The sequence below is a fragment of the Equus caballus genome, chromosome 18 (genome assembly GCF_041296265.1).
Source record: "Equus caballus isolate H_3958 breed thoroughbred chromosome 18, TB-T2T, whole genome shotgun sequence".
Classification (NCBI taxonomy): Eukaryota; Metazoa; Chordata; class Mammalia; order Perissodactyla; family Equidae; genus Equus; species Equus caballus.
The window spans coordinates 80,616,668-80,644,183 of NC_091701.1; the positions used below are offsets into that span (position 1 = coordinate 80,616,668).

At 41.2% G+C, this 27,516-nt stretch overlaps 1 protein-coding gene across 13 annotated transcripts in view; it reads left to right on the plus strand.

Annotated features, from left to right (window-relative positions):
• The window catches only part of PARD3B (par-3 family cell polarity regulator beta), a 921,213-nt gene that overhangs the window by 758,528 nt on the left and 135,169 nt on the right, over positions 1-27,516 (plus strand). For all 13 annotated transcript variants that reach the window (XM_023622589.2, XM_005601746.4, XM_070242147.1 and 10 more), the window contains one exon: positions 17,499-17,801. In XM_023622589.2, coding sequence (XP_023478357.2) covers positions 17,499-17,801 — 303 coding nt within the window. The remainder of the gene's footprint in view (positions 1-17,498; positions 17,802-27,516) is intronic.

The window sequence follows — 27,516 nt, forward strand, 5'->3', positions numbered from 1 at the left end:
GGTGAGCGTGCTACCTCCCGTGAAGATCTTAAGGCAGAAATAGAAATGTAAATTTCACTCATTAAAACCATAATTAATTTATTGAAAGTGAATTGTTATTATTTCAGGGACGAATGCATATTGGAATATGCTGATTATTTTAATGAACCAAGAACCTCTTTGGGGATATTTCCGCTGTATTATTTGCAAGCAGGTCACTGTAGATTTTCTGAGAGGGGGAATAAAAAGATTGCTGCTCATTTTCCAGTTTTGCTTTATTAAAAATGCAAAAGAAAATGTGTGCTGTATAATGTATTTGGGGGAGATGATAAGAAGATATCTTTGCTGAGGGAAGGCCTGACATCGTCTGTTTTAAATCACAATTCTCCTTCTGGGTAGTCGTTACAGATGTCAGCTGCCAGGACCAGTTTCAGTAGGCGTTGTACCCACAGTAATGCCTCCAATATCCTTGTTGTGTTTGACATTTGGAGCTGTCCATGCAGCTTCTGTCTCCCGCCTTTCACAGTATACATGTTCTTAATCTCTTTGTGACAAACAGTGTGACAGCTTCCCAAATGTAGCTTACTTCTTCTCTTTATTGCTATAGGATGTGAGGTTGGTTTCATTGCTTATATTCCTACGTTGCAGAAAAGATTCACACTGACACACCATCCCAGGCTCTGAGAGAAGGTAGGCCACGCCTGAACACTGCTGTTTAAGCCCCCTCATCAGCTCCATTCATTCGTAATCTGTATTAATTTCCTATGGCTGCTGTAACAAATTATCACAAAATTCGTGGCTTCGAGCAACACAAATTTATTCTCTTATAGTTCCAGAGGCCACAGTTCTGAAATCAGTTCCTCCGGGACAAAACGGAGATGTCGGCCAGGCTGATTCCTCCTGCAGGCTCCGGGGGGAGAATCCACTTCCTTGACTCTTCTCAGCTGCCTGCATTCCTGGCTGATGGCTCCTTCCTCCATCTCCAGAACGCGTCTCTCTGGTCTCTACTTCCATTGTCACAGTGTTGAGTACCTACCACATGCGAGCCCGGTGCTAGGTCTGTCAATACACAAGGCCACCAAGGTCCCTGCTCTTGTGAAGCTTACATCCCTGTAAACAGATCGGCAGAAAAATAAAATCAAGTAGTGATAGAACTAGGAAGAGAATAAAATGGAATATGATGGGGAGATGGGCCTGGGGAGGGCGTCGAAGATGCTGAGACTGTAATCCCAGCCAGGAGCCAGCACGGGCAGACCCGGCAGAGGGTTTCAGGCAGGAACAGCAGCGAGAGCTGATCAAGCCCGAGGCAAGTGCAGTGACTGCGGTTTGATGACTGAGGCGAGAGCGGCATCAGCCAAAGTCGTGGAGGACGTGTGTCTGGTGATGCAGCCCCACAGGTCACGGCAAGGAGACTGGATTTTATCTAAGTGTGACAGGAAGACACGGGAGCATTTTGAACAGAGAAGCAGCTAAACTTCTATTCTTTGAGAGGTCATCCAGGCTGCTACTTAAAGAATGGACTCTCCCAGCGGGGAGAGGTCTAGCCACTCTCCCTCCCTTTTACGATGTTTGCTTCTTCGCTGCTATTAGATGGAGCCTGAGTAAGACCTAAACCTCAGGGGACTGAGGGAACTGAAGGATGTGCCCGTACATCTTAAAACTCAGACCACTGCAGTACCCTGCTGACGACAATAAAACATGCCCATGCCCCACTTCTTCCCAACATTTTATGGACACTTTGGCAATTTATAGTTCCAATAAGAGGTAAACCAAGCCTCTTTTCAATGTTAAGAGACTTCCTGTATTATACACAAAACCTGGAGCAAAGGGTCCTAGACGGACCAAGACTAGGGAGTCAGTCAAGTTACGGAATGCTATGGTCAGAACTGAGAAGGAGCACTCAAAACAAGGTGACTGGCATAACATCTCTTTGTCTTTGTAGAGGGACAGATGAGGACAGATCAGACGTCAGACTCCCATGTACAAATACCCATTGCCTATCACGTCAACTAAGAAATCCTCACTGTAATCCTCAAGACTATGTGCATGTAGCACATGCTCCTTTAAGAAGCCTCCCTCAGAGCCCCACATGTCCAGGTTGGGACCGGTGGTTGTGGTTGGACATTTCTCCTCAACACCCACTGGAGGAGCAAGGGGTCATTCCTCTTAGTTGTCTTATTACCCAACTGCCCAACGGCTCTTTGGCAGAATCGCCATAGACAGTGGGTGCCATCTGGATTAGCTTGCTGGACCTTCTTTGGTGGCTGCATGGTGGGGATCAACTAAGATGATTGTTGGCTTTTTCCATGTTCCATCCTTAACGTGTACATGGAGGAAGGCCAGAGGACAACGATGCTCCTGGTACCAGTTCATCTCAGACCTGGACCCCTATCAGGGAGATCCTGTCCCTTTTGGAATGAGGAGGAGACCTTAGTTTGCAGACCTGAGGGACAAGCCTGGGGTGCTTCCACCTGGCACTCAGGTGTCCCTGTCCTGTTTGTCTAGCCTAGCACAGCTCTTACCACATAGCAATCACTCAATAAAGGTTAGAACCAAATAAACCAAACTGACTTGCAGGCTCCATTTTTTGGCATGTCTGGACTTTTGAGAATATTCTATATGGTTTCTCTGGGACAAAGTCACCTCTTAAAAAGCCAAAAATGACAGATTAATGAGCACTGCGGAAAATACAATTATCAAATAAAATATTTTTGCTGACCTGTCTAAAGTATCTTGTGCAGATAGCATAAAACCCTCCTTCATGCCAGGGACACAACTTTTCAGAGTAAGAGTGCCCCTCACGCGTCAGCTGGCTCAAGACGTTGGGTATAAGGCGTGTGTTTATCCTTGTCTCAGGTGCAGCCATTCTTCCCTACCTGAAATGTTTTTCCAGGCCCTGTGGAGGTCAGTGGTACTTCTAGAGCTCTTCAGAAGCCCAGAGTTCTTTTAAAGAAGATTCTCTCTGACCCAGGAGTGGACGGTCAGGGCCTTGAGAAAGCAGGCATTTCTGGCTCAAAAAGCAGAGGAAACGGAGCAGCCTGTGCTGCCTGGGTATCTGTGTTCCCCCTGCCTCAGCACGTGTTTATGTGAGTAAGTCCTCAGAGGCAAAGATCAGACACAGTCCAGGGGAGCCTGGCCAGGTGTGAAATTCCAGGTGACAAAATGGAAGGAAGAGAAGAGTCTGAAGGGAAAGGAAAGGAAATGTAGCTAGTTTCCTTTTATTCTCTGCTTTTTTCCTGTTTTCTCCCCAGGAAGTTGATGTAGACTTAGAACACCACCAAACAGTCCCCATTAGGGATTTACCCTCCTCCACGTGGTGACAGCCACCGCCATGTCAAAGGCCACTCATTTATTTTGGCAGATATCGCCCCTGGCGATCCCCATGATTGAAAAGTGCTGAGTCACTGATCATTTTAATACAAAAACTTAGTTCCCCATCTGCTTCCCCCAGTGCCACAAACAGTGGGCACGTATGAACTGGGGGAATATAAAAAATAAATAAGGCTGTTTTTTATACATACAAATGTCAGTAACAACAAGAATAAAGAGTAAGCACATGAACCAGTTATGAGCTCTATCCAACCAGCAGAGCCTTCTCAAACGCAGATTCTTACAGCTCTTTCTTCAGTGTTCATGTGACCAGGAACCTGGAAGCATCTTCTGACGTCTTCAGTGCCTAATGACTCGGTTTGCAGGGGCCCCGTCTAGCACTGCTCTAAAGGAACCGTGCACCATCAGAGAAGATATTAAGCACTCTGTCATTTGTTCCCCACCCCCTACGTCTCTTTGGGGCTCATTTCCCAATGAAAGCCAAGGGTGTTTACTAAGCATTTCTGAGAAATTTGTCCACATTATGAGAATACAAATTACAGGAACTCAGTACATTAGCAATGGAGAAAGTTTAATGGGTCTGGGAAAGGTATAAATTTAGGAAAACTGTAAATTGCAATAATAGGAGAGCCTTCACTGAGCGGCAATTCTCTTGAAATGGTAGTATTTAGTGGTAGTGGGAAGGTACTAAAGCATCTTGCCTTTTCACATTGTAAAAAAAATGCAACTAATAGGTAGGAATTGAAAATAACTCCCATGATTTTAGGATGTAAAATATACTCAGTGTGAATTAGGTAAACACCATTTGATATGGGAAATTTGGTTGATTCTGGGCCATGTGGGATATGGAAATCTTTTCTGTGATTATCTTACCTAGTTAAAGAACTAGTCAACCTCTCAGCGATCGCCAGTATTAGAATATTCTGAGACCACACCTGACTCTCATAGGCTTCCAAAACTTTATTGCCTTGACCTGCTTTAATGAGCATCATCATGCCCTTTGCCCCACGACATTTGGCAAACCACGGGCACAAATTCGCATGCGATGTTCAGGCGCAATATCCAGAAGGCATAGACTTATTTGATTCTGCAAACCATGAAGGACTCAATGTGTTGTGTGTGTGCAAGGAGAAAAACATGAAGAAAAATCTATTTAAAAGATTCAATTAATAGCACTAAAGAATTTGCATGTTAGTGTTGTAGAATATAAAATTTACTATACAGAAATTGATTGATTGATTGATTACAAGAGAAGTGATAAATTCACTCCTCAATCTAGTTCCCTTCCCACATCAGGTCTGGTTTAGGCTGACAAGAAAAATGGACAGGACAAAGGGAGATCATTTAGAAAAGGTTGCAGACAACCAGGCAGGAGTGAGAAAATGGTGAGAAATATTAATGCAGTTAAAACAGTTTTGTGGAAAAGATGAAACATTGATCACAAAATTGCAAGTTGCTCTGTATTGGCTGGTCTGAATAATAATTAATAATAATAATAATAAAAAGCTGTAGCTGTCATTGGTCAGGTATCCTTACAGCTTTGAAAGGGCATCATGAGAAAAAGCAGAAGAAGCCAGGCGTGTTCATGGGAACAAAGGATAATTGTAGTGACCTAATTGCAGCTTCTGTTATAGAAGCTGAAATGATAGCAGGACAAATTATCTCACTGTCAGAAAAGAAAGCTGGGCAGCGGGCAGTTAGGAACCTCTTTGAATGGCACCTCTTCTTTCACCGTAGCTCTCCCCTGGAAAGCCCTCTCTGACCTCACCTACTGTCACCACCACAGGCAGCAAACCTCCTCTTCTGCTCTCTATTCATCTCTGTCTCTGTTGTTTGGCTCACACAGTAGCAACAAAGAGACGTCCAGTGCCTCCGTCTTTGGAGCACTGGTCCTATCAGTCAGAACTATAATGTTGACGCCTTCTGCATGAGATGAACCAAGAAATTGTGTGCAAAAGGAACAGCGTTTTATAAAGCTTTTGAGGGTAGAGTATAAAGTGTGAAATACTAATCAATAATTTTTAAGTGGAATCATAAAAGGTGAATGACAGACTCAGAAAAAAATATATGCAACTTATATCACAGATAAAGTGCTAATATTGCTCCTATGCAGAGGTCTTTGAAAAATCGAGGGGAAAAATGACAATCTGACTGAAGAATCAGCAAAAGATATGGACAGCTCACCAAAGAGGAAATGAAAATGGCCATTAAACATATGAAAAATACTGAGTATTACGTAATAAGCGACAGGCTAATGAAAACTGCACTGAAATACCACTTCGCACCTGTTTTTGTCGAGTAGCCCAGACTTCAGCAACGTACCCTGTTGGTGAGACTGTGAGAAACAGGCCTCCTCCTGCTTTGCAGGGGGTAATGCAAAACGGAACAATCATGGAAGGAAATGTGTCGTCATCTAGCAAAACTATACGTGAGGGGCTCTTTGACCCAGCAATCCGACTTCTGTGAAGCCATCCTAAAGCCACGATGGCAAAAATATGGCCTGACTTTTGCACAAGATTTGTCATTATGGCATAACCTGTAATAATAAAAGGTTGGAAACACCCAAATATCCAAGAATACGTGACTCATTAAACCAACAAAAGCATGTCCACACAGAAGACTACTATGAAACTTTTTTAAAAATTAGAAAGACCTCCGCTCACTTACATGGAGTTTTCTTCTAGATATTGCTATGTGAAAAAGCAAAGTATAGAAAAATATGTACAATATGCTACTGTTTATGTGCAAAAGGAGAGATAAATGTATAACCCATGTTTACTTTAATTTGAAAAAATAAACAAGTATAATTATATTGCTTAGGATGGAGATGACTGATAAAGCTGTGTATGTTATGTAGTTGAATTGGGGAATATAAACATTTCATGTAATTAACAAATGAAATTAAATCAAAAGAAAAAAGAGGCAATCTCTAACAACTAAAAACAAACCAAAACAAATAATCTAAAGGTAAAACAAATTGGTTGCGGGAAAAAGAATTACTTCAGGGGACATTAGAAGACAACATTCTCACTCTACGTATTTACTGCTATATATTCCAACAAAATATAGAGCCATGAAGCCATCTCAAACTTCATTCAATAGTCTGTTAGTAGTATTGGTCTTATTATTTGAAAACTATATGTATTTAAAATCATACATATGATAAAAATAATTATGTCAGTGATATTAAGAATCAAGGTTTTTCTCTTAAAGAAAAGAGAAACAAATATAAAATTGTAAAAAATTCTGTAAAATTAAAGTTGAATTGGAAATATTAGAATGAACTTGTCTTTTTTTTCAAAATTACCTATTTCCCCACTCCATCCACAGAAAAGGCGGAGGCAGTGGTAGCCCACTGGCAGTGGGCACTCTGGGAACCCAGATTGTGTTCTCTGGGTATCACTCCCCACTAGGAAGAGAGTTCCTTGGGGAAATGGCTGCTTCCAAGATAGGGACACAAGCTACTCAGCAGGCACCTGGGACAGCTTCTTTGTCAGAAAGCAAGGAAGCTCTCAGAGACCAGCGGGTCCAGTCAGAAGGATAAAGAAGCCAGCCAGACCAGTCCCGATTGACTGAAGATGGGGCTATGTGTGCAAAAAAGAGTAAGGAATGCAATTGATTGAAAACTCTAAATATGTCTTTTTTAAAAATGTAAGTTCCTAATGAGATTCACAGCCCCTCATTTCCCCCCAAAAGGTATCTAACAACTCATTGGTCACCATTAGAAGGCACTAAGTCCTTACTCTGAAAATCAGCAATTAAAATGAAAGAATTAAGCATTTCTTCTGCCTTCCCTGTACTAAGTGTAATTTAGGGTAATCAAGACAACCAAACTTTTGAGGACAAGTTTTTCTTTACAGAGAATTCCAATGAATAAATGTAAAAGGAATAATGACTTTCAAAAATTGCAAAATGCTTAACCTCTCTGAGGGTCGGTTTCCTCGTCTGTGACGTTGAAACTTGTGTAGCTTGTGAGGATTAAGTTATATGATCATGGAAACATACATCACGGGTACTGTTATTAGTGTCTGTGTTTCCTGGTGGATGGGTGAAACACTAGACAGGATGGGCTCTCGTGTGCAGTACAACCTCCCTAATTTGGAGTGTTGGGGAGCAGTCATTACAGGATTTTTTTTAAGCCGGTTTTAGTTTTAGCTTATGGATCCAATCGCTTCTTACCGTCTCCACTGCCACACCTTCCTCCCAGCCACCACTGCCTCTCACCTGGCTTACTGTCAGAGCCCGGAACTGGTCTCCATGGCTCTTTCCTCACCCAGCACCCCCACTGCCTTCTCAATATAGCAGGCAATGAGATCCCCTTCACGTGGAAGTCAAATCATATCGCTTCCTTCCCTGAAACCTCCCACTGGCTTCCTACCTCACTGGGAGTAAAAGCCAGAATCTTTACTAGACCTCAAACCCCTTCATGATCTAGGCCCTTATTTCTGCTCTGGCCCTCCCCTTGGCTTCCTTGCTGTTTTGGGCACTTGCCTGCCTCAGGACCTTTGTTCCTGCTATCCCCTCTGCCTGTAATACTCTTCTCCAGTTATCTGTACAGCTTCACTCTCCTCTTCTTGAAGCCTTTAATTTAATATCTTCAGCGGTGTCTTCCTTACCGCATAGTTAAAAGTTAACCCTCCCACCACCTTTCCCTGTTGTATTTCCCTCTATAGGACTTACTGTCATGTAACATTATTCTTTATTTTACTCGGTTATTTTGTTCTCTGTTTCTGCCTCCCCTGACTAGTATATAAATTCCGCAAAGACAAGGATCTGTATGCTCTGCCGAATCCCCAGCATCAAGAACAAAACCTAAACCGTGCAGGGGCTCCATAAATGCTTGCTGAATGATGAATGCAGAAACTTGACTTGAAACAAGTTGTCGAGTTGTTGGAGGATGTGTTTGTGGATCAATAAGAAAGACATGTATTTATCAAAATCAATAGATGGCTTATAAGTTGGTACTTTGGAAGTGTTTACATTTCTTGAAAAGGGGTGTATTTCCTTAACCAATTTAAATATTTTCCCTCAGGGGCCTGCCCCATGGCCGAGCGGTTAAGTTCACACGCTCCGCTCAGTGGCCCAGGATTTTACTGGTTCTGATCCTGGGTGTAGACATGGCACCACTCATCAGGCCATGCTGAGGAGGCGTTCAACATAGAAACTAGAATGACTTACAACTAGGATACACAGCTATGTACTGGGGCTTTAAAATGGGGAAAAAAATTTAAAAACAAATTTAAATATTTTCCCGGCAATCACACTCCTTCTGCTAATTTGTTACGGTAACAATTATTTTTACATGATGTATTTAAAAGGGAAAGAATTATGCATAAGTAAATTTATAATTAGTGACTCAAATTTGTTAGGTTTTATCACATGGGTTTTAAAAGATATAAATAGCATAATTGGCATTTTTTGCTTTTATTTTCACTTTCTGTTTTATGTTTTTTAATTGAAGTATAATTTCCATATAGTGAAATACCCAGGTCTTAATGAAGCAGTATTGACTATTCCATTTTGATGAGTGCATATCAAGATACAGGAGGTTTCTATCGCCCGGCATGTCCCTCCTGCCTTTTCCCCTTCAGTTCCCCCCACTCCATGAAGCAACTCGTCTGACTTCCCTCACCGTAGGATTGTTTTGCCTAGTCTAGAATTTCTTATAATTGGAATCGTGTAGTAAGTTTTTTGTGTGTGTCCAGCTTCTTTCACGAAGCATGATAATTTTGAGAGTCATCCCCGTCGTTGAGTATTTCAGTAGTTTGTTTTTGTTATTGCTGATTTATGTTCTGTTGTATGCATATAGCATTGTTCGGTGGTCCGTTCTCCTGCTGATGGACATCTGAGTTATTTCCATTTCTTGCTATGGAGAATAAAGCTGCTACCAAACATCCCTCAAGGCTTTTTGTGGATGCACGTTGTTGTTTCTCTTGAGTAAGCATCTGGGAGCTGCCTTGTTGGGTCCTAGCTTCAGTGTAGCCTGGTTTTATTGGGCTGTCCAGACCTCTTCCAGAGGGATCCTGCCGTCTCATGCTTCCAGCGGTGGCGTCTGGAAGCTTTGGGATCCTCACATCCTTTGCAGCATTTGGTGTTGTCATTCTTTTTCATTTTGGTGGGGGTGGCTCGTGTGGTTTTAATTAGCATTTCCCTGACGACTTTCACTATAGAGCACGTTTTCATTTGCTTATTGGGCATTTCTAGATCTTCTCTCGTAAAGTATCTGGTTAAGTCTTTTGCCCAGTTCTAACTGGGTCATTCTTCTTTTTATGACTGAGTTGTAGCATTTTTTAATATTTATTATACAAATCCTTTGTTAGGTATGAGTGTTGCAGATATTTTCTCTCCTTTTCCTCATGCTTTTTAATGAGAAGGTTTTAATTTTGATGAAGTCCAGTTTACCAGTTTTTTTCTTTTTTGGTTTATGCTTTCTGTGTTCTCTCTAAGAAATCTGTGCCTACCCCAAGGTCGTGAGGATAGTCTCCTTCATTTTATTCTAGGAGCTTCATTGTAGCTTTATGCTCAGGCCTATCTTCCACCTTGAGTTAGATTTTTGGTATAAAGTAGGGATGAGGTTCTGTTTCCGTATGGATTTTCCAGCACCACTTGTTGAAGAGATTTTCCCTTCTTGATTGAATTGTTCTGGCATGTTTGCTGTAAATCACTTCACCGACTATGTGTGGCTGTGTTACTGGTCTGTCTTCTGTTTCGTTCATCTCTTTGTCTAAACTTTCCCTTGGTTACTGAAGCTTTATAGTAAGTCTCAAAGTCAGGAGTGTGTCTTCCAACTTTATTCTTACTTTTCAGAACTATTTTGGCTAATCTTTGCCCTTTAACTTCCCAAAGAAATTTTTAAATCACATCATTAATTTTTTGAAAATTAACCTGCTAGGAGTTTGATTGGGATGACACTGAATCTACAGAACAATTTGGATGAATTGACATCTTAACAATATTGGCTTTTCTGATCTGTGAACAGGGTATAACTCTACATTCATTTGGATTGTCTTTAATTTCTCTCAACAATATTTTATTTTTCTCAGTGTAGAGAATTTGCACGTATTTTGTTACAATTATCCTAAAGTTTGTAATTTTCTTTGATCCCATTTTCTAGATTTTATTATCTAATTTTTCACTACTAGTATGTAGAAATACAATTGACTTTTTTATATTCAAGTTGTATCCTACAGCATTAACAATAAAAACTATAATTCAAGAAAACTTCCCTGATAGAAAAAATATATTTAAACGTATATATTGAAAGAGTTATCAATCCAAAATGACTTTTCTGGGAAAATTATTGGACTTAAAAGAAAAGAATTTGACCAGATAGGCAAAAAGAACAAGTTGCTTAGAAGTAATAAGAGAAATAAAATTACATTATCATCCAACTTTTTAACAGCAATACTTTGTCATAAGAAAATGGAGTTGCATGTTTAAAATACTCAAGGTAAAAAGGTGAGCCAATAATTTTATATCTAGCAAAACTGGCCTTCAAATATAAAAGACATACTGTTATCAACTTAAGAAACACTGTCGCAAGAGTTCTTCCTACGGAATCTAGTAGATGACTGCATATTCATCGACATTAGGATATTGGTCCTTATTAAGTATATATTTTCTATATTAAATACGTAGTAGTTACTTGTAGAGATAAGACCGAAAGATAGTTGAACAGAAGAGAAGTATGTTATAGCTATTACCTGCCTTAATAATATAAGTATAGTACAACTACAAAAATGGAGGGATGAGGGGAAGAGACTATGAAAAGAAATGTTTAACTCTTTTTAGGAATCGTATTGCGGGTGGTAGTATTGGTGTTGTTACTTTGAAACTATTATATGTGTAATGCAGAGCAAAGCAAGTTGTACTCATAGGATATCCCTGTGTCTTGAGAAGCAGGATTCTTAAGGTGGGAGAAAGGAGATACAAATGTCATACAGATGTGCTTGTGATGGAGAGGGAACACAAAGGTTTATTTCTTGACCTCAGTGATAGTTGCAACCATATTTGCTTTATAACTGCTCTTTAACCCGTAGGTTTGTTTTGTATGAATTTCTATATCTTTGTTTCATTTTATAATAAAGGTTAAACAGACAAGTAAAAAAGGTATAATAGGCTTTTCCTCACCAAGATTTTAAATGTTTGGCAAATTTGTGTTACATAAACCTTATAGAAACTTATCAACAACTTTTACTACATGTGTTCCTTTTGCGGGGGAGCTGTAGATGGATGACTCAAACCTCTGTCCCACCACGTCAGACTTGCACCAGCATGCAGTAAATCATACATTCCATGCTCATTTGCTGCGTCCGTCCCTCTGACTGGAGTGTCGTGCCTCACACCGTTTCTGCATCTCTTCCCTCCTCCTGGGACAAGGTTGACAAGTTCCTTCAAAGCTCTATTCACGTGGCCCCGCCTTCACGATTCTTCCTCTGAACCCCTGAGCTGAACTGACTCCTAACCTTGTACACACAGATCATTGTTTTCCCCTCGAATTGTAACTACTTGTTTTTACCTCCCTGATAATGAGTCAGGGACCGAGAATTGCTCCTTTTTTTATTTCTAGTATGCAGTATAATATGAATGACTAAGTCAATCAGTCAGCCAAAATTTTGGAAAGAAAACTCATATGACACTCAGAAGCTTGTCCTCTAGTTCTAGAAATGAATCAAAAGAAAGCTTGTATTTTGTTAGTTTTTTACAAAGTAATATATAACAATTATAGATTAACAGAGAATTTTCTGGATAGAGGAGTTGAAGTGGAGGAGAATTATTGAGGTCAATGTGGAACTGTAAACAAGCTTAAAAATGATTTTAAATGAGTAAAGTGTTTAGTCTTTATGCTAGTGAAAACTAGAGTCAAATAATTGATTAATGGAGAATGGGTACTCTAGGCAAACACCATGGGTTCAGAAGGAACCCAGCAAATGTTCGATGAATGGTAATTTGAAGAAAATGGAAACAACCGAGTTGATAATGGAGTCAGAGAAATAAATCAGGTTTGGAAGATGAGGGTGCCTGCTGGTGCCTGTTTAATTTTTTTTGATTCACTACAACAGTCAGTATGTAGTTGTAAGGGACTTCTTTATATTTTTAAAATTTTAAGAATTATCCTGAAAATATATGATATAAAAATTCAAATAGTATGCCTCCAAGTCCACTCCCCAGAGGCGGTCACCATTGTGAACTTTTGTGTATCCTTCCATTTTCTACACATGTGCAAGTATCTATACCTACATCATACAGGTGTTTATATACATCCTGACCCTTGTGAATATCTTACTTCCTTTAGTGTAGGAATAGTTTGAACCTATTTTTTAAGCTGCACAGTATTCCTTTCATCATCACCTATTAATGTACGTTAAGGCTGTTCCCCATTTTTCTCTATTTTGATAGCACATAGTGTGTTTTCCTTTTTGATTATATCTGGATCCTTTAGTTATAATAAAGAAACTTGTTCCACTTTCATTTAGTGTCAGAACAGATAAGTCTGATCATCTGATGTCGTGTTACTTTCTTTTTACTGCTTTCTTTGTTTTCTATTTTCTATATGATGGGGGTTTTGTTCTGTGCATTTCTCATCTCCTGAGAACTTGCTGTTTTAGTGGTTTTTTATGATTATATTTAATATCCTAAGCCTCTGTTCTTGATGTATCCACTTTAAACAGTAACTACTGATGCCTGCTTTAAAGGTGAGGAAATAAATACCTTTGAGTATTAATGCTTTCTCCTCACTCACCTCCTTATTGGCCTCTGATTTTCATTAGTGATGTTATTTTTATATTGTCAGAGTTTAGAACATTTTATTTTTTTCTGTAATTATGTTGCTACAGTCACTTAGCCTTAGTTTTATATTTAAATGGATGTATTGCTCACCTCCACACCTGGCATTCCACCGCTCCATCAGGTTGAATTCCTCATTTTGATTCAGTCTTGGTTGGCTGCTTTTCATTGTTAAGTAGCTTTTCAAGATGAGTCAACAAGTGCTATATTCCCTTGAGTTTTAAAATGTTTGAGAATGGTTTTCTTTTGTCTTTATTCATGTTCAAGGCTAGCTGGAATTTGTCTGAATTTTTAGGTTATTGATTTTTCTCCTTCTTGAAACAATCCTTATGCTTACTACATGCAGTAAGCTCTAATATTTTCTCTTTTATTGTATTTAATTTTTTAAATGCTTGTTGTGACCCGTTAATTTCCTGTTCTACATTGTTTTAAAAAATCTGTGCTAAAACTTGGTGTTAGGTGAGATGGCACAGAGGTCGAAGGTCACCAGCAGCTTCAGTTCCATACGTTTTCTCAAAATATCTTTTTGCCAAATCTGTTGGGTACACTGCCCTAGGGGCTGGTTTTGTACAGTCTTCCGTTTTGAGAGAGCAGACCACACCAACAACACCCGAACAGCCTCCATAGAGAAGTATCTTAGATCAATGGTTTTATTTTGATGAGTCTGTTTGCTCCTCTGCTCTGCCGGTCTTGCCGGTCAGCTACAGAGCAGGCTGGAGCTTCTTTTCTCCTCTCCCCGTTTACCTCCATGAAGTTTCTTCAAGGGAGGAGGAACTCTATCTCTCAAAGGAAATTCTTCTCTTCTGGCCCCACCTCTCCCCCATTCAGCAGTTGGAGCCTTGCAGAGATTTACCCACAATTCCAGGGTCCAGGTCTGCAGACCCCTCTTTTTCTAAATGAAACTCTGTTGTGTGTAGTCCACTGGACTCTCTCTCTTACTTTCAGTGAAATGTCCACTTGCTGGAGGCGTGGCATATATCACATCTTGGTGTACTACCCTCTTTCGGTTGAGTCCAAATTTCATCGCATGGTGTAAGATTATGACCATTTTCTAATTCCGCTGTGGATGGAATTTTCTTCTCAATTTCTCAATTGTCTGTTCATTTAGCATTCGAGGGAAGGAAGTAAAGTAATCATACTCTTACTCCATCATTTGGTTCAATCTCCTGTTAGAGGTCCCTGATCTGACAGAGATATGATGGAAATGCTCTTTGAGGAAGATGATTCTAGCAACCTTTTATGGTATAGATTAAAGTGGTGTGTGGTGACATACCAAAAATCTTAGACTAATCTAGGCCAGCACAGTCCAATAGAGCTCCCTGCAGTGGTGGAATTTGTCTATTTCTGCAGTGTCCAATATCGTAGTCACAAGCCACATGTGGCTATTGAGCACTTGAAATGTGGTTTGTGAAACTGAGAAGCTGAATTTTAATTTTATTTAATGGACAGTAATTCTAATTTAAATTTATATAGCATCCTATGACTAATGGCCACCATACTGGACAGTGCAGATCTAGACTATATAAAGCCTGAACACTAGACCGTGGCTAAAGAAATGGGAATAAAAGAGGATATCCAAGAAGTGTAATGGGAAAAAGAAACAACCATATTTTCATAGAGGGAGAGAGAGAGAAGAGATATAAACAATTCAAAGGCAGTGTGCTGGGGAGCATGAGGAAGTTGGTGACACCATCCAATAAAAAGTGTGTATTATCAAGGGTTATTTTGAAAAGCAGCTATTTTAACAGGTTGATTTCCCAGTCATAAGGAGACCTCCAGGTGGGAATGACTATAAACAATTAGATTTCTCACACAAAAGTGGGGCAGAGGGAGGTCAGAGCTACCCAAAAAAAATCTATCTCCTTGACATTTCTCTCTTGAGAGAGTCTCTTCTGCCTCCGTACACCCCTTTTCAGAGATTGCCTTGTCTTCCCCACACGAGAGACCCTGATATATGGCGTAATAGTGAGTATTCAGAGAAATTACTATTTCACCTACTGAGTGATTAATATGAAGTTAGTTACTGAGACGCCCAGTGGTGCAGAGAGGATCAAGGAGAAATTTGGTTTTGTTTCAGAAAGGAAAAATACAAAACAAAATACTGCTTTGCATACACAGAGTACTTTTCATCCAAGGATCTTTACTTACTCAGCAAGCTTAATTAATGAGAAAACTTATAAGAAAGAGAAGTGATGAAATAAGGAACATACATACCAGTGTTCTATTTCCGTGATTTTTTTTTTTAAAGATTTTATTTTTTTCCTATTTCTCCCCAAAGCCCCCCAGTACATAGTTGTATATTCTTCGTTGTGGGTCCTTCTAGTTGTGGCATGTAGGACGCTGCCTCAGCGTGGTTTGATGAGCAGTGCCATGTCCGCGCCCAGGATTCGAACCAACGAAACACTGGGCCGCCTGCAGCAGAGCGCACGAACTTAACCACTCGGCCACGGGGCCAGCCCCTATTTCCGTGATTTTTAAAAGTCAAGCTTGGTGTTTTCCTCTTTCAGTAATGCACACGTGTAGCCCACTGCGGCAGCGATGAGATGCTCATCTTTCTGCTGAATCATTTCTCTTGAAGCCATCCCACCTAGGAGGAGAGTAACCACCCAGAATCCCCCCTCACTTTACTGATGTCCTGCATTCTATTTGCAATGGAAATCCATCCCTATCGTCATCGTGCAGCAAGCATTCTCTGATAATCCAGCCTGCACTGTCCCTGGGAAGATTGTTTTGTTGCAGAATGGAGCAGGTTATTTTCTTTATCAAAAATTATTCAAAACAAACATCATTGAATCTAGGACTAACGTGCATTGAAAGGAGACAGCAGAGCCTCCCCACGGGTACCCTACTGTGTTATCTTCCTTTCATCTTCATTCAAAATCCCTTGGAGAGTCAAGCTCCCCTTTGCAAAAATATAAATTCTTGTAATTGCTTATGTGTAGAGTACGTGATTTGGCCTAGTCAAGGAGATATGCAATAGAGGATCCTGGCATATTTTTCATCTGTTGTGCCTGGAGGACAGATGCTGGGTTTTTGTCCTATACCTTCTTCTTTGTCTTTTTTTTCCCTTCTCTTCTTCTTTTTTTCCTTCTCTCTTCTAAAAAGAAAAAAAGCTGTTCTGCCAAAAGAGTAAATACTTCGAAAGATCATGGCTTTTAAAGATTTTTACAAAGAGTTTGATGTTCTGTAAAATACAGCTAGATGCCATGTGCAGAAACGGCTGTTTTGTTTGAAAAGCAGCAATACTGGGAGAGCTCTGTTCTTGTTTTTCGGTCATCAAGGCCTTCCATCTATGTCTCCAGTCATATGTGGATCTTTCTTCCACCCTCTCCTATTCTCTGGATGCAGGATGTCAGGTTTGGCCCCACCCTTTCCTGAGAGTCTTTCTTGAGCCACTCGAGCTGTCACTGTCTTACTTCTCTCATCCTGTTGGCCTGGTGGTGTAAGGTGACATTCTTTCCTCGTTCGCTCTGAACACCTCCTGACACCACCAGAGCAGCATTGTCCAATAAGATGCCACAGTGACCTTTCCCTTTAACACATAACTGAGAATTCAGGAGAGCTGATCTAACACTTTCCAGATTAAATGTCAAATTCTCAAAATTCAGTTGGATTTGGAACCGCATTCCCCGTAGTCTACACAGTACACTGATTAGCAATAGCATTTTGTAATATCACTTAAAGCTTCAGTGATGTGGAGTTCTGCCAGTAATGGTGTTTAATTCACTTATATGTGCCGATCTATCTCTGTCAGGAGCCTATTAATTTCTTCACGATTTTGCTCTGTCCCCAGCCCCTGTATAATGAGACACAGTGATCCCCATTTGTGTAACCAAAAGACTTAGAAACTCTATAAATTACCTACAATCCTACTGCTTTTAGTGACCAGAAAGCCTCTGTATTTCTTTTTCATATTTAAATCAATTTTTGTAAGCTCTTTTCTTTCGAAGAATACCCCAGAACTCTAAGGCACCAAATATGGACATCATAGACAAAGTGTAAGATTCTAACGGGCTCTTTAACATGTGTCCCTGTCCCGGGGAAGACTGTAATATCACACCAAAGATATACTCTTCCCACAATCGCATCGCGTTTGTAGGGAGGGAATATTAATGAGAATCATTCTCTTCCTCTGCAATCAGCCCAGTCAGCATGGGCAAGATGTCAAAATACCTATAGCATTGCTATAAAAGTAAAGACCTTGTAAAAAATAAAGGCCAGAGCTATAAAAGTAATCCCATGGAATATGCTGTTGGCATTTCTGTATGATGTGATCTTGAGTAAACAGGAAAGTGACAGCTAAGTAACTGACTAGGAAGAGTTAACATGGAGTCAGGAGAGTGTGTCATTGTATAAGCGTATAAACTCACATACGTCTCTGCTACCTGTTCTACATTTTTCAGGATTGGAGCAAAACATCAGGAGTTAAGGGAAAAGCAGGCAAGAAGTCTTGTTGATTATGCTACTGGTGCAATCGGATCACTGCATGATATGGACGATGATGAAATGGACCCCAATTACGCCAGAGTGAACCACTTCCGGGAACCATGCGCATCAGCAACTGTCTATAGGTCTCCATCTCCCCCACGGACTGGACCACTGGGTTACCCTCGGGATGGCCGTCCACTGTCTCCAGAGAGAGACCACTTAGAGGGTCTCTATGCCAAGGTCAACAAGCCTTACCAACCTCCCATGCCAGTTGACAGGTAATATAGTTTATTGAAAGATGAATGTAGTTTTAATTCAGTAAGTTTCAAATCATGTCTACTGCTGAAACAGAGAAAATTATATCCTTCAATCTATTATAAGTGAAACGACATAGTACCCTTGACAAGTGCTGTGCTTTGACCTACCCGTAAGGTATCAGCCATCAAAAATGAAACAATAGACAGTTATAAGGTGGCATGAATGAAGAGCAGTAGTTGAGTTCATGGTGCAACAGGGAGCAATTTTTGAAGGAATATTGTGGCAGAGAACTAGTGATGAAAACTTTGAAGGAATATTGTCCTTTCTCCTAAGAGCCCTATGTGAAAGACGTGTTCAAGAAGATGGCATGACGCTTGAAGGTGAGGAGTTAGAGAAGAGAATGATGACTTCTAAGGGAGTGGAATTGAGGTGGAATTATAGATAGCTGCAGAGGCGCAGAGGACTTTGAAAAGTAAGATGGGGACTTTATACTCAAGGAATATGTGATCCTGTGTAGCTATTCATGGATGATCAGAGGTAGGAAAGGAGATAGGCTTGGCAATCGGAGTTTGATGAAGTAGAGAAAGATAAGAGGTGACAAGGCCAGGGATCTTTAGGCTCAGCAGCTAAGGAGAGAGATAATAGGACCATCTGTCAGTCCAATTGAAGTAGCTAGGGAATGAGATGATTCCAACCCCACCTCCTGCCAAAAGCAAAATGCCTCTTCTCTTGAAAGGCTGATAGAAGAGAGTTTTAGTCAATATACATTGTTAGGTGACCCTTGGAATTACACGCGCAAGGAATGAGTTGACTGACCTTGGTTTAATCTGGCTGTAGCTTGAAGTCTGGAGGGAGGAGGTAACAGGGGGAAAGGTGGCAGGCACAAAGAGCTCTCATTCTAGATGAAAAAAAGGTTTGTTTTCCAGATTTCCTTTGCTCCTGACAACCACCCCGTCCCCATTAGCACCCAGCCTCCGTGTGAGGGCATGATATATTGCGCATGTTTACCGTTCACATTTCCCCAGCTGGGTGATATTATGCACTTCAATTAGCTCAGGGAGAGGAAGGGAAATCGTGGCATTTTTATGCAGACTGTAAAGTGTAGCTTCACAAGACTGATTACCTTTCAGAGCCTTTCCAATAACCAAGTGGGAAGGAAGGAGCAATTTTTAATCCTTACTGTCAAGCTTCCAGGTGGATAGTATTAAAGAAAGATGGTCAAGTTTTTCTTTGGGATAAAATGAAAATATAAATTCCTGTGACTCTGTGAGACAGCCATAATAACTAAACTGTTAATTCAAACTGCTGGTTAGGAGTTGGCCTTTTTCTTCCAAGCCTTCATATAGGGTTGAACCTTTTTCGTGTAATAATACCAGGTGTGAGTCTCTTCTGGCGCAGACCATAGCCAGTCCTACTTTCCCTAAACCAGATAGGTCTTCATAGCAATCCCCTTTGCGTGTGCCCATTGCTAGAATCCCAGCACAGATGGACTGTGTCTAGGAACCTCCAAAGCCAGTATTTTCCAATACTAATTCCATGAAATAAAGATGAGGCATTCTTTAAAAAGAAAAGTTCACTGGTCAAATCCACACGGAGACTTCTGGGTGAAGCCCCACTGCCCAGATTTTCTTAGTGCAGTCTTCTCGTCCCCACGTGCTAATAAGCATTGTGGCTCTCTAAGAGGAGCGTGCAATAATCACACCATCACTCCCCAAATTTTTGTCACCTAGCACTTGTTTTTTTCCCAGATCTTGTGGTTATTCCTTGGAACACTAGGAAACTCTATCCTAAGCTAATTTTCATCCATGTAGATTTGACCGGGAGAGAAATTTCTTAGAATAATGTTGACTGGTGCCACTACAGAATGTATCAGGGAAAACGATATTATTGACTGCCCAGCCCAGACCTGTGCATAAGCTGTAGTCTTTCCTTTGGTGCATTGCGTTAATAAATGATCTAAAGTTCTTTCAGTGGTGTTTTAGATAGTTATCGTATTTTTGGATAACAGATCCAAGTATGACTCTTTATCCTCAGAATTATCTTTATTCTGCTGTTCTCTTTAATTATATGTAAAGATTGTTCTGCTCCTTGTTCTTTTTTTTAAAGATTGGCACCTGAGCTACCATCTGTTGCCAACCTTCGTTTTTTTCCGCCGCCTTCTTCCCAAAGCCCCCCAGTACATAGTTGTATATTCTAGTTGTAGGTCCTTCTGGTTGTGCTGTGTGGGATGGTGCCTCAGCATGGCCTGATGAGCTGTGCTATATCCACACCCAGGATTCAACCTGGCGAAACCCTGGGCCACCGAAGCAGAGTGCACAAACTTAACCACTTGGCCATGGGGCCAGCCCCCCTACTCCTTGTTCTTTAAGTCTTAAAGCAAACAATTTTTGTCTTGCACATAGTAAGTATTCAAGACGTTGCTATTATCTCCATCATTGTTATTACTGTTACTGTCCTTTATCAATGAAATTCTGAGCTTTCCTGACATGCCTGGGACCAGGTGAGTGTGAGAAGAGAGCTGCTGCGGGAGTGTCCGTGGCGGCGTCCATAAGCAGGACTCTGAGTTCTAAACCTGCCATATGTCCAGTTAGACATTCACTTCGTCATCTGTTTAGCATTTCATTCAGTAAGTAAGTATTTATTCGGCACCTACTGTGTTCTAGCTATTGTAGTAAACTCTAGGGAGTGCAACACGATGACCAAGGTGTGGTCTCAGTCCAGATAAGGTCATGCTCTAATTAGAAGGGGATCAACACACGTGGAAATAGATCATTGCCATATGATGCCAACAGAAGAAAAAGAAGCTTTTTTTTTGCTGGTGGTCAGGAAAGGTCTGCAAAAGGAAGCAATGTTTGTACTGGCTCTGGGAGGATTAGCAAGAACTGACCAGATACAGTAGGAAAGTTGTTTTCCTTATAGAATAATTAGCATGTACAGTCACATGTCACTTATTGATAGGGATACATTCTGAGAAATGCATCCTTATACAACGTCATCATGGTGCGAACATCGTAGAGTGCACTTACACAAACCCCGACGGTACAGCCTACTGCACACCCAGGCTCTATGGTACTGATCGTATGGGACCACCACAGTATATGTGGTTGGTTGTTGACTGAAACATCATCACGTGGTGCATGACTATACAAGGGTGAAGTGGTCTGGAGGAGCATGGCATTAGGGAAGCTCAGAAGCATCCAGAACATGGAGTGTGGGTGGGAAAGAAAGTGACGGGAAAGGAGGCTGGAAAGCAGGTTCGAGCCAGGCTGTGAATGAATAGGTTCCATCTTACCTTCACATGCACTGATTGGTAGTAGCTGTCTGGAAGTCCGTGTTAAGAAGGGTCCTGAAGTTTTGCTTGAATAGTGGTGTCTGCCTCGGGCTCCAGAAGGATGAGTGGTTTCATGTGTGCAATGGGTGTTTATGTATTTGCGTATCTTGTGAACAGTGGGAGCCATCAGAGTATCTAACTGGGGCATGAGCTGATAGATTTGTATTTGAGGAAAACAGCTCTGCCAGCTTGATGGCAGACAAAGAGGAAGAGGGTCAGACTGTGGGACAAATTAAGATATGATTACAGTAGTGAAAGGTGGAAAGGACCTGGAATAAGAGAGTGGTATCAGAGACAGGAGAAAAGAAGAAGCAGCCAAAAACTTTAGCTTAAAACTAAGAGGAAGGTGTTTAGCAGAGACCACAGAGGTGAGGTTTCCAAATGCGTCAGGAGGTCAACAGAATGGGAACTGAAAAAACGATTTGGGATATGGCTACTAAGAGATCCTCAGTTAATTTAGAGCAATGTCAGTAGCTAGATTGAAGCAGAGGGAAAATTGGAATGTGAAGAGCATGGATCAGGAGGTGAGAACTTAGGAAGCTTGGCGATAAAGAAAGAGCAGAGTCATTACAGGATGGAAAAGTCTGAAACTTCTACATTCCTTCCATGATAGTATTTCAGAGCTAACCAGAGAATTCATAGACCATCCTGAATAACCTTCTTATATTATCATTATAGAAACTGAGGCTTAGAGAAGTTGAGTGACTTGCCCAAGGTCACACAGCATGGAGTCAGGGCTTTATTATAGATCTCTTTATGTTATACAGTCTTCTTTTCCCTACACTGCACCATTAGTAGAACCATACTCTCATTTAAATGAAACTAGCACCAAGACAGGTAGAGTGGCATCCACCTGGGCTCCCAGTATGCCAATGGCCAATTAAGTCTTGGGCTTTGGCATGAGGCTACCCTGGGTCCAGTCCTCTTCCCAGTACTGCTGCGTGACCTTCAGTAAATTGACTTTTCCAAGTTGCCATTTCTCATCTTCATGCATAATGCAACAAATACTTATTGAGTGTCTGCTAAGTGCCAGCACCTGAGTTCAGAGCGGGGTTCATCAGGGAACAAGGGGGAAGATGGGTGCCTTCCCCACCTTATGGGGCTGACAGGCCAGGGGAGGCTGCAAAGATGGAAACACGCAATGAGAGCACCGTGTGAGCAGGGCTGCTGTCAGGGAAGCACGTGGTGACTGCTGGGGCCGCCAGAGAGTGTGCTTAGAGGATCTACAGGAAGCTCAGTAACAGGGAAACCCGAGAGAGGGGAGTCAATGGCCAGAGGGGAACGGGAAGGCAAGGGAGCTAGGCACTCACCTGAGTGCTGTCAAGCCAGAGTCCCCAACAGACTGTATGAAATCCTGTATTTGTACAATGATATTTTTTAAATGTAGGATATTCTTTTTATCAAAGTTAAATATTTCCTGTTAGGTTTAGCCCACTGTTATAGTCAATAAAGATATTTTAAAGTATTGATTTTGTCCTCCAATCTATTAGCTATCCTTCCTGGGTTTATGCCATCCTCATATTTAATCATCATGGACTTATCCATGTCGTTGATAAGATCGTTGATCACTGTCAAGTAGAGTCCCTGCGACTCCTCATTGAGACCCCCATTAATCAACACTCTTTGGGATGTTCAGTTGGCTATTAATCTAGTCCACTGTCATCAAGTGTGCATTCTCCAGTTCATCTATGGACATCGTGGGAGACTTGGTCAAATATCGTACTGATGTTAAGGTACACCATGTTTTTGAGAATCCCTGGGTTTACCAATCTAGTAACCCTGACAAGAAAGGGAATTGCTTGTTCTTGGTGAATCCTGGAGCTAATTTTTTTCCTTTCCAGGTATTCACAAAAAATATGTCCATTTAGACTTAATTATGCAAAATAAGACATTCTGTGGTCCAGTGTAAGACTAGGCACTTAACACCTGCTCACTAAATACCTACTAACTGATATGCTGCAGCTGTGAAATTAAAGCAGCAAAGAGCACACCACTCCTCAGTGTTCCGCTTAAGCAGCCTGGATTCCCAGCAGGTATTTGCCAGTATCTGTAGGAAAATTTTTATTGAGCGTCTGTTATATGTCGTAGGTCATACAGAGAAGTTCAGAACTCATCCTTACCCTCAAGGAACTCAGTCTAATTGCTGAAATTGTCTCATAAACAAATAATTACAGTATAACGTGTTCCATTAGAATAGAGGTATCTGCAGGACATACTGTATAGATCAGGAAGTTGCATATTCATTCAGTTTGGGAAAGACCTGAGGCTATGGATTGGTCTTTCTAGGAACTTGGTTCAAATATACTAATTTTTCAAAGCCTTGGTTTCCTTGCTATAAAATGGGGACAAGAATATATCCTATTTTCTATGGATTGTTTGTGGAATAAATGAAATTATCCCAGTGCTTGCTTCAATAAATGTTGACCAATAGCCATTGAGGAAGGTTATTAGACTGTATATTATTGTACTATATAATATATTATTGGGCTATATAATAAGAAAGTTATTGAACTAAATATAGCTATTTAGGAAGGTTACTGGTTACATCTAGCTGCTGACCCTTAAAGTCGTGGGTTTGGGAACCTGTTAGATTCCATCTATCCCACGGTTGCATGATTAATGGTTAATTCCCAATTCCAGCCCAAACTCCTGCTGGTGTATTTCAATCATCAGAAACAAAAAGTGGAAAAAGAAAAGAAAGTGAGGGGATAAAAGCAAGAAAACAGCTCAGATTCTTTCAGATCCATCGTATCACCTGCAGAAGTGAAGGACACAGTTATTACACACTTGGCTACCTTGTCACCTACTTGTTAAAAACCGTAACCCATTAGGTGTTCGTAAGCTTGTCATCAGAACAATGCTTTCTTTCTGCCGTGTCACATGAGTGTCTATTTGGTTCAGAGTTGGGCTCAACAGTTGTCCACAGCATGAACAAGCCAAAGTTCTGTGGGCCCCAGAAGAGTTGTCAAGAACAACTGTGTCAAGTCAGATCCTGTTTGGCTGGTAAACAGTGGAAAACCTAACTAATGATTCGTTCCAGCCTTTGAGGAATTTAGGTGACCCCAGCTTCATCGAGGGGCCTCTTTTCGTTTTTCTCCTTTGCTCTCCCCAGCGGTCAGTCGTCTTCCTCGTGTTGCTCATGATTCTAGACAGCTGTTGCAGCTCTGGGCTTCAAGGCCACTCTCCAAGGAGAAAGCAGGAGAAAGGGGCAGATGGCCAATGGAATGTGCCAGTCAAGGTCATTCCTTTGAAAAGATTTCCCAGAAATCTCACTGACAAAAACTATATTTAAAAGTCTCTTCCAGTTGCAAGAGGGTACTGAGAAATAGTGTTTCATCTCTCCAGTGAGCAAAGGCGAGGGAGAAAGGAGTTACAAGTGGGTTTTAGGGAGGTATTCCATGGAATCCGCCACAAGCAGATTACCTCTAAATGACTTAGCTCCTTTTTTTTTCTCTTCCTGTTAATAATGCAAAAGTTATAGATTAATGCTACATTACACTCTGTTCCAATATGTTCTTATTAACTCCCTGTGGGAGGCTATCTTTATTCTGTAGACCCTCTTTTACAGCTTAGACAGAAATATCTCAGTCTGGACAACTTTGAACATCACTTAAGTAAAGCAAGTGGGGGACATGCGTTCTTAGTTTTTGTGACCACTGAAAAGCATGTTTGGGGAAACTCGAAGATAAAGGTGACGACGGATAGAAAAGGTGTTAAGAGGAAACTTCCTAGCCAGATGTGAACAGCTGGGTGCGAACACATCTTGTGCTCTTGGGCGATGCAGGATAACTGATGTCCCTTCACCAGTCTCTGGATTTCCGAGATGCGGTGTTTTCTGGAGCCACACGTTTGTCAGGCACAGCTCATGCCTCTGCTGGTGTTCGTCCCTAGTCTCTTCGTCTGGTGATCTTTCCTGTTAATTCTACCCCAGTCCTAAGGCTGTCTTTGCCCTCACTTCTGACTCACAGCTGTGGGAGGCGGGGACCCGGACAGTGAGGGCAGCTCATTACCTGGACACATGATCTTTACTTTCCACAAACAGAGCAGCTGTGATCTCATTTCAGTTGGGGAATCCCAGTAATGAACGCCATTCCCAGAGAGAGTTAAGATTCATCAGCTGAACAAAGCAATCAGATTTTTTTTTTCTTAGAACATATTACCATCAATTTTTAAGTGACTTTTAAACAATAATGGGAACTCTCTTAATGAAAGACTCTCTATGACCAGATAAGTGCTGATAGTAACTGATATACCATTAACTCTGCTTTCCACCGTCCCCGCTCTTTAAACCTTGATGTTCTCATTATTTTTTTGTTCCCATCTTCCGAGAGCCCTCCTCTTCGGACTATGCTAGATTTATGTCTGCCTAAGTTGTCAGGGTCCAGGAGTGACAAATGTAGGCAGTCTTCTCTTTTATTACACATGAGGTAGGCAGGGAGGGTTGGTACTCAGTGACCATCCACTGCCGAGACCTCTACCCCCTGCCGTCCTCAACCACTGGTAGCAAGTGGGCATGTGTAAGAGATGCTTCAAAGGGTGACTCTGATTGCTTAAAGCTGTCATGGAAGCATTGGCTTGACTGTTGTTCAGACAAATGACCTGATCCTTAGGATGTATTTGCCTAACTTATCCCGTTTATTAAGAGGAGGTGAGAGGAGGTATGCAAGATTTTTTTAGACACATAAATAACACAAAGAGAATAGAACAGGACACAGAGTTTTCTGCCCTCGAGAGGGATGCAGTTGATATTTTGGAATAGTAATGAGGATCTACCATGATAAGGGCAAGCCAAAGATGCTGTAAGAGCACAAGAGAGGGGCGCTGAAGGCAGATCTGGCTGGTCAAGGAAGGCTCCTTGAAGGAGTTTCTGTTATGACCTAAAGACAAGTAAAATTCCTAGTGGGCAGAAGAACATGCATAAAGGCCCAGAGAGAAAACTTGGTGCATTTAGGGAACTGCATATATCAGAAGAGCTGGAGGGGCCTGTGTAAATTAGGAGCAGCTAGAGGCACAGGATGGAGGTCAACACAGGCCGCATTGTTAAATGCCATGTAATCAAAGATAAAGCATTTAGGCTTTAGCTCAAGAGCAACAGGGAGCCGTTGAAACGGAGATGGTGTGTTCAGATTTGTGCCCTAGAAAGATAACAGAAATCCTGTAGAGTGAGTCTCTATTTCACAAACGAGAAACTGGCAGTTCAGAGAAATTAAGAAACTTAACTATGGTGACACCAGTACACAGTTGGCAGAGCCGGGATACCAACCCAGCTGTGCCTCCCAAACCCATGCATGTGCTTCCAGCTATGCTACGTTTTTCAAACTGCAGGTTGTAACCTGTAAGCGCATCTTGAAATCAATTTAGTGGAATCAACCAACATTTTTTATTAAGCAAATAGCACAGAGAAGAAAGAAAACATCATTCATAGATTCTAATCTGTAAGAATTATTTCATAATCTTTTTTGTTTAAGTTACATATGGATGTAAAGTGTATATATGTGCATATGTATGTAGAGTATGTATATAGCTGAGCACTGGAACATGATGCGAAATGCATTTCTCACTGGAGATTGCCGTAAAAAAGGTTGGAAGCCACTAGACATTAGCAAAGAGTACACGTGTTGCTCCTTACCTTCCAGGTGGCCCTCCCTCTCTCATTTATTCATTCATTCCATGAAAAAATTAGATACCTATTATGTGCCAAGCACCTGCTCAAAGCTATGGAAGTACAAGGGCATACAGAAGCCGTGGGCTCTGACCTGCTTCTCTGTGGCAGTGCCGGATTTGTGTGGATCCACCACTCTTCCTCCAGGCCTCCTGTGACCTGTGGTTTGCATTAATCTATTAGGCTAAGCCACATACCTTTTCATTACACAATCTTTGCTGATGTGGAAGACAGATTCCAAAGTGCCCTCTTTATAATTTCTGAATTTAATGCAATATGTAATCAAGAATAGGCCATTGTTGGGTCAATTGCTTTCCTGTATTTATCTTTTCAAGCAATAAATAATCAGTGGGATGAGAACGGGCAATAAAAGATAGTTTTAATGTTAGTACTCATAAATATCCAACATCTTAAAGAGATGTTTTAATATTTATATGCTGTGGAATACCCTCTCCTCTGGAGAGCTGACTGAGGATTGATTTGAACCCATCAGAAATAGAATTCACAAGGCTTTGTTTTGCACAGACTTTCAATCAATCCTGAGCACTCTGGATTTCCTCAAACTTGGCCATTACTCGGTTCTCACTTTTCAAGTTGCCAAGACCTCTGAGCACAAAGTGAGGAGGGATAGTGTCTTCAATGCGACTGCAGTGGATTTTCTACGTCCAGGTCAGTAGGTGGCCTGGGCTCGAGCCGTGCCCATCCTTAGAACAAAGCCTCACTGGCTGTCTTGTACCACTCC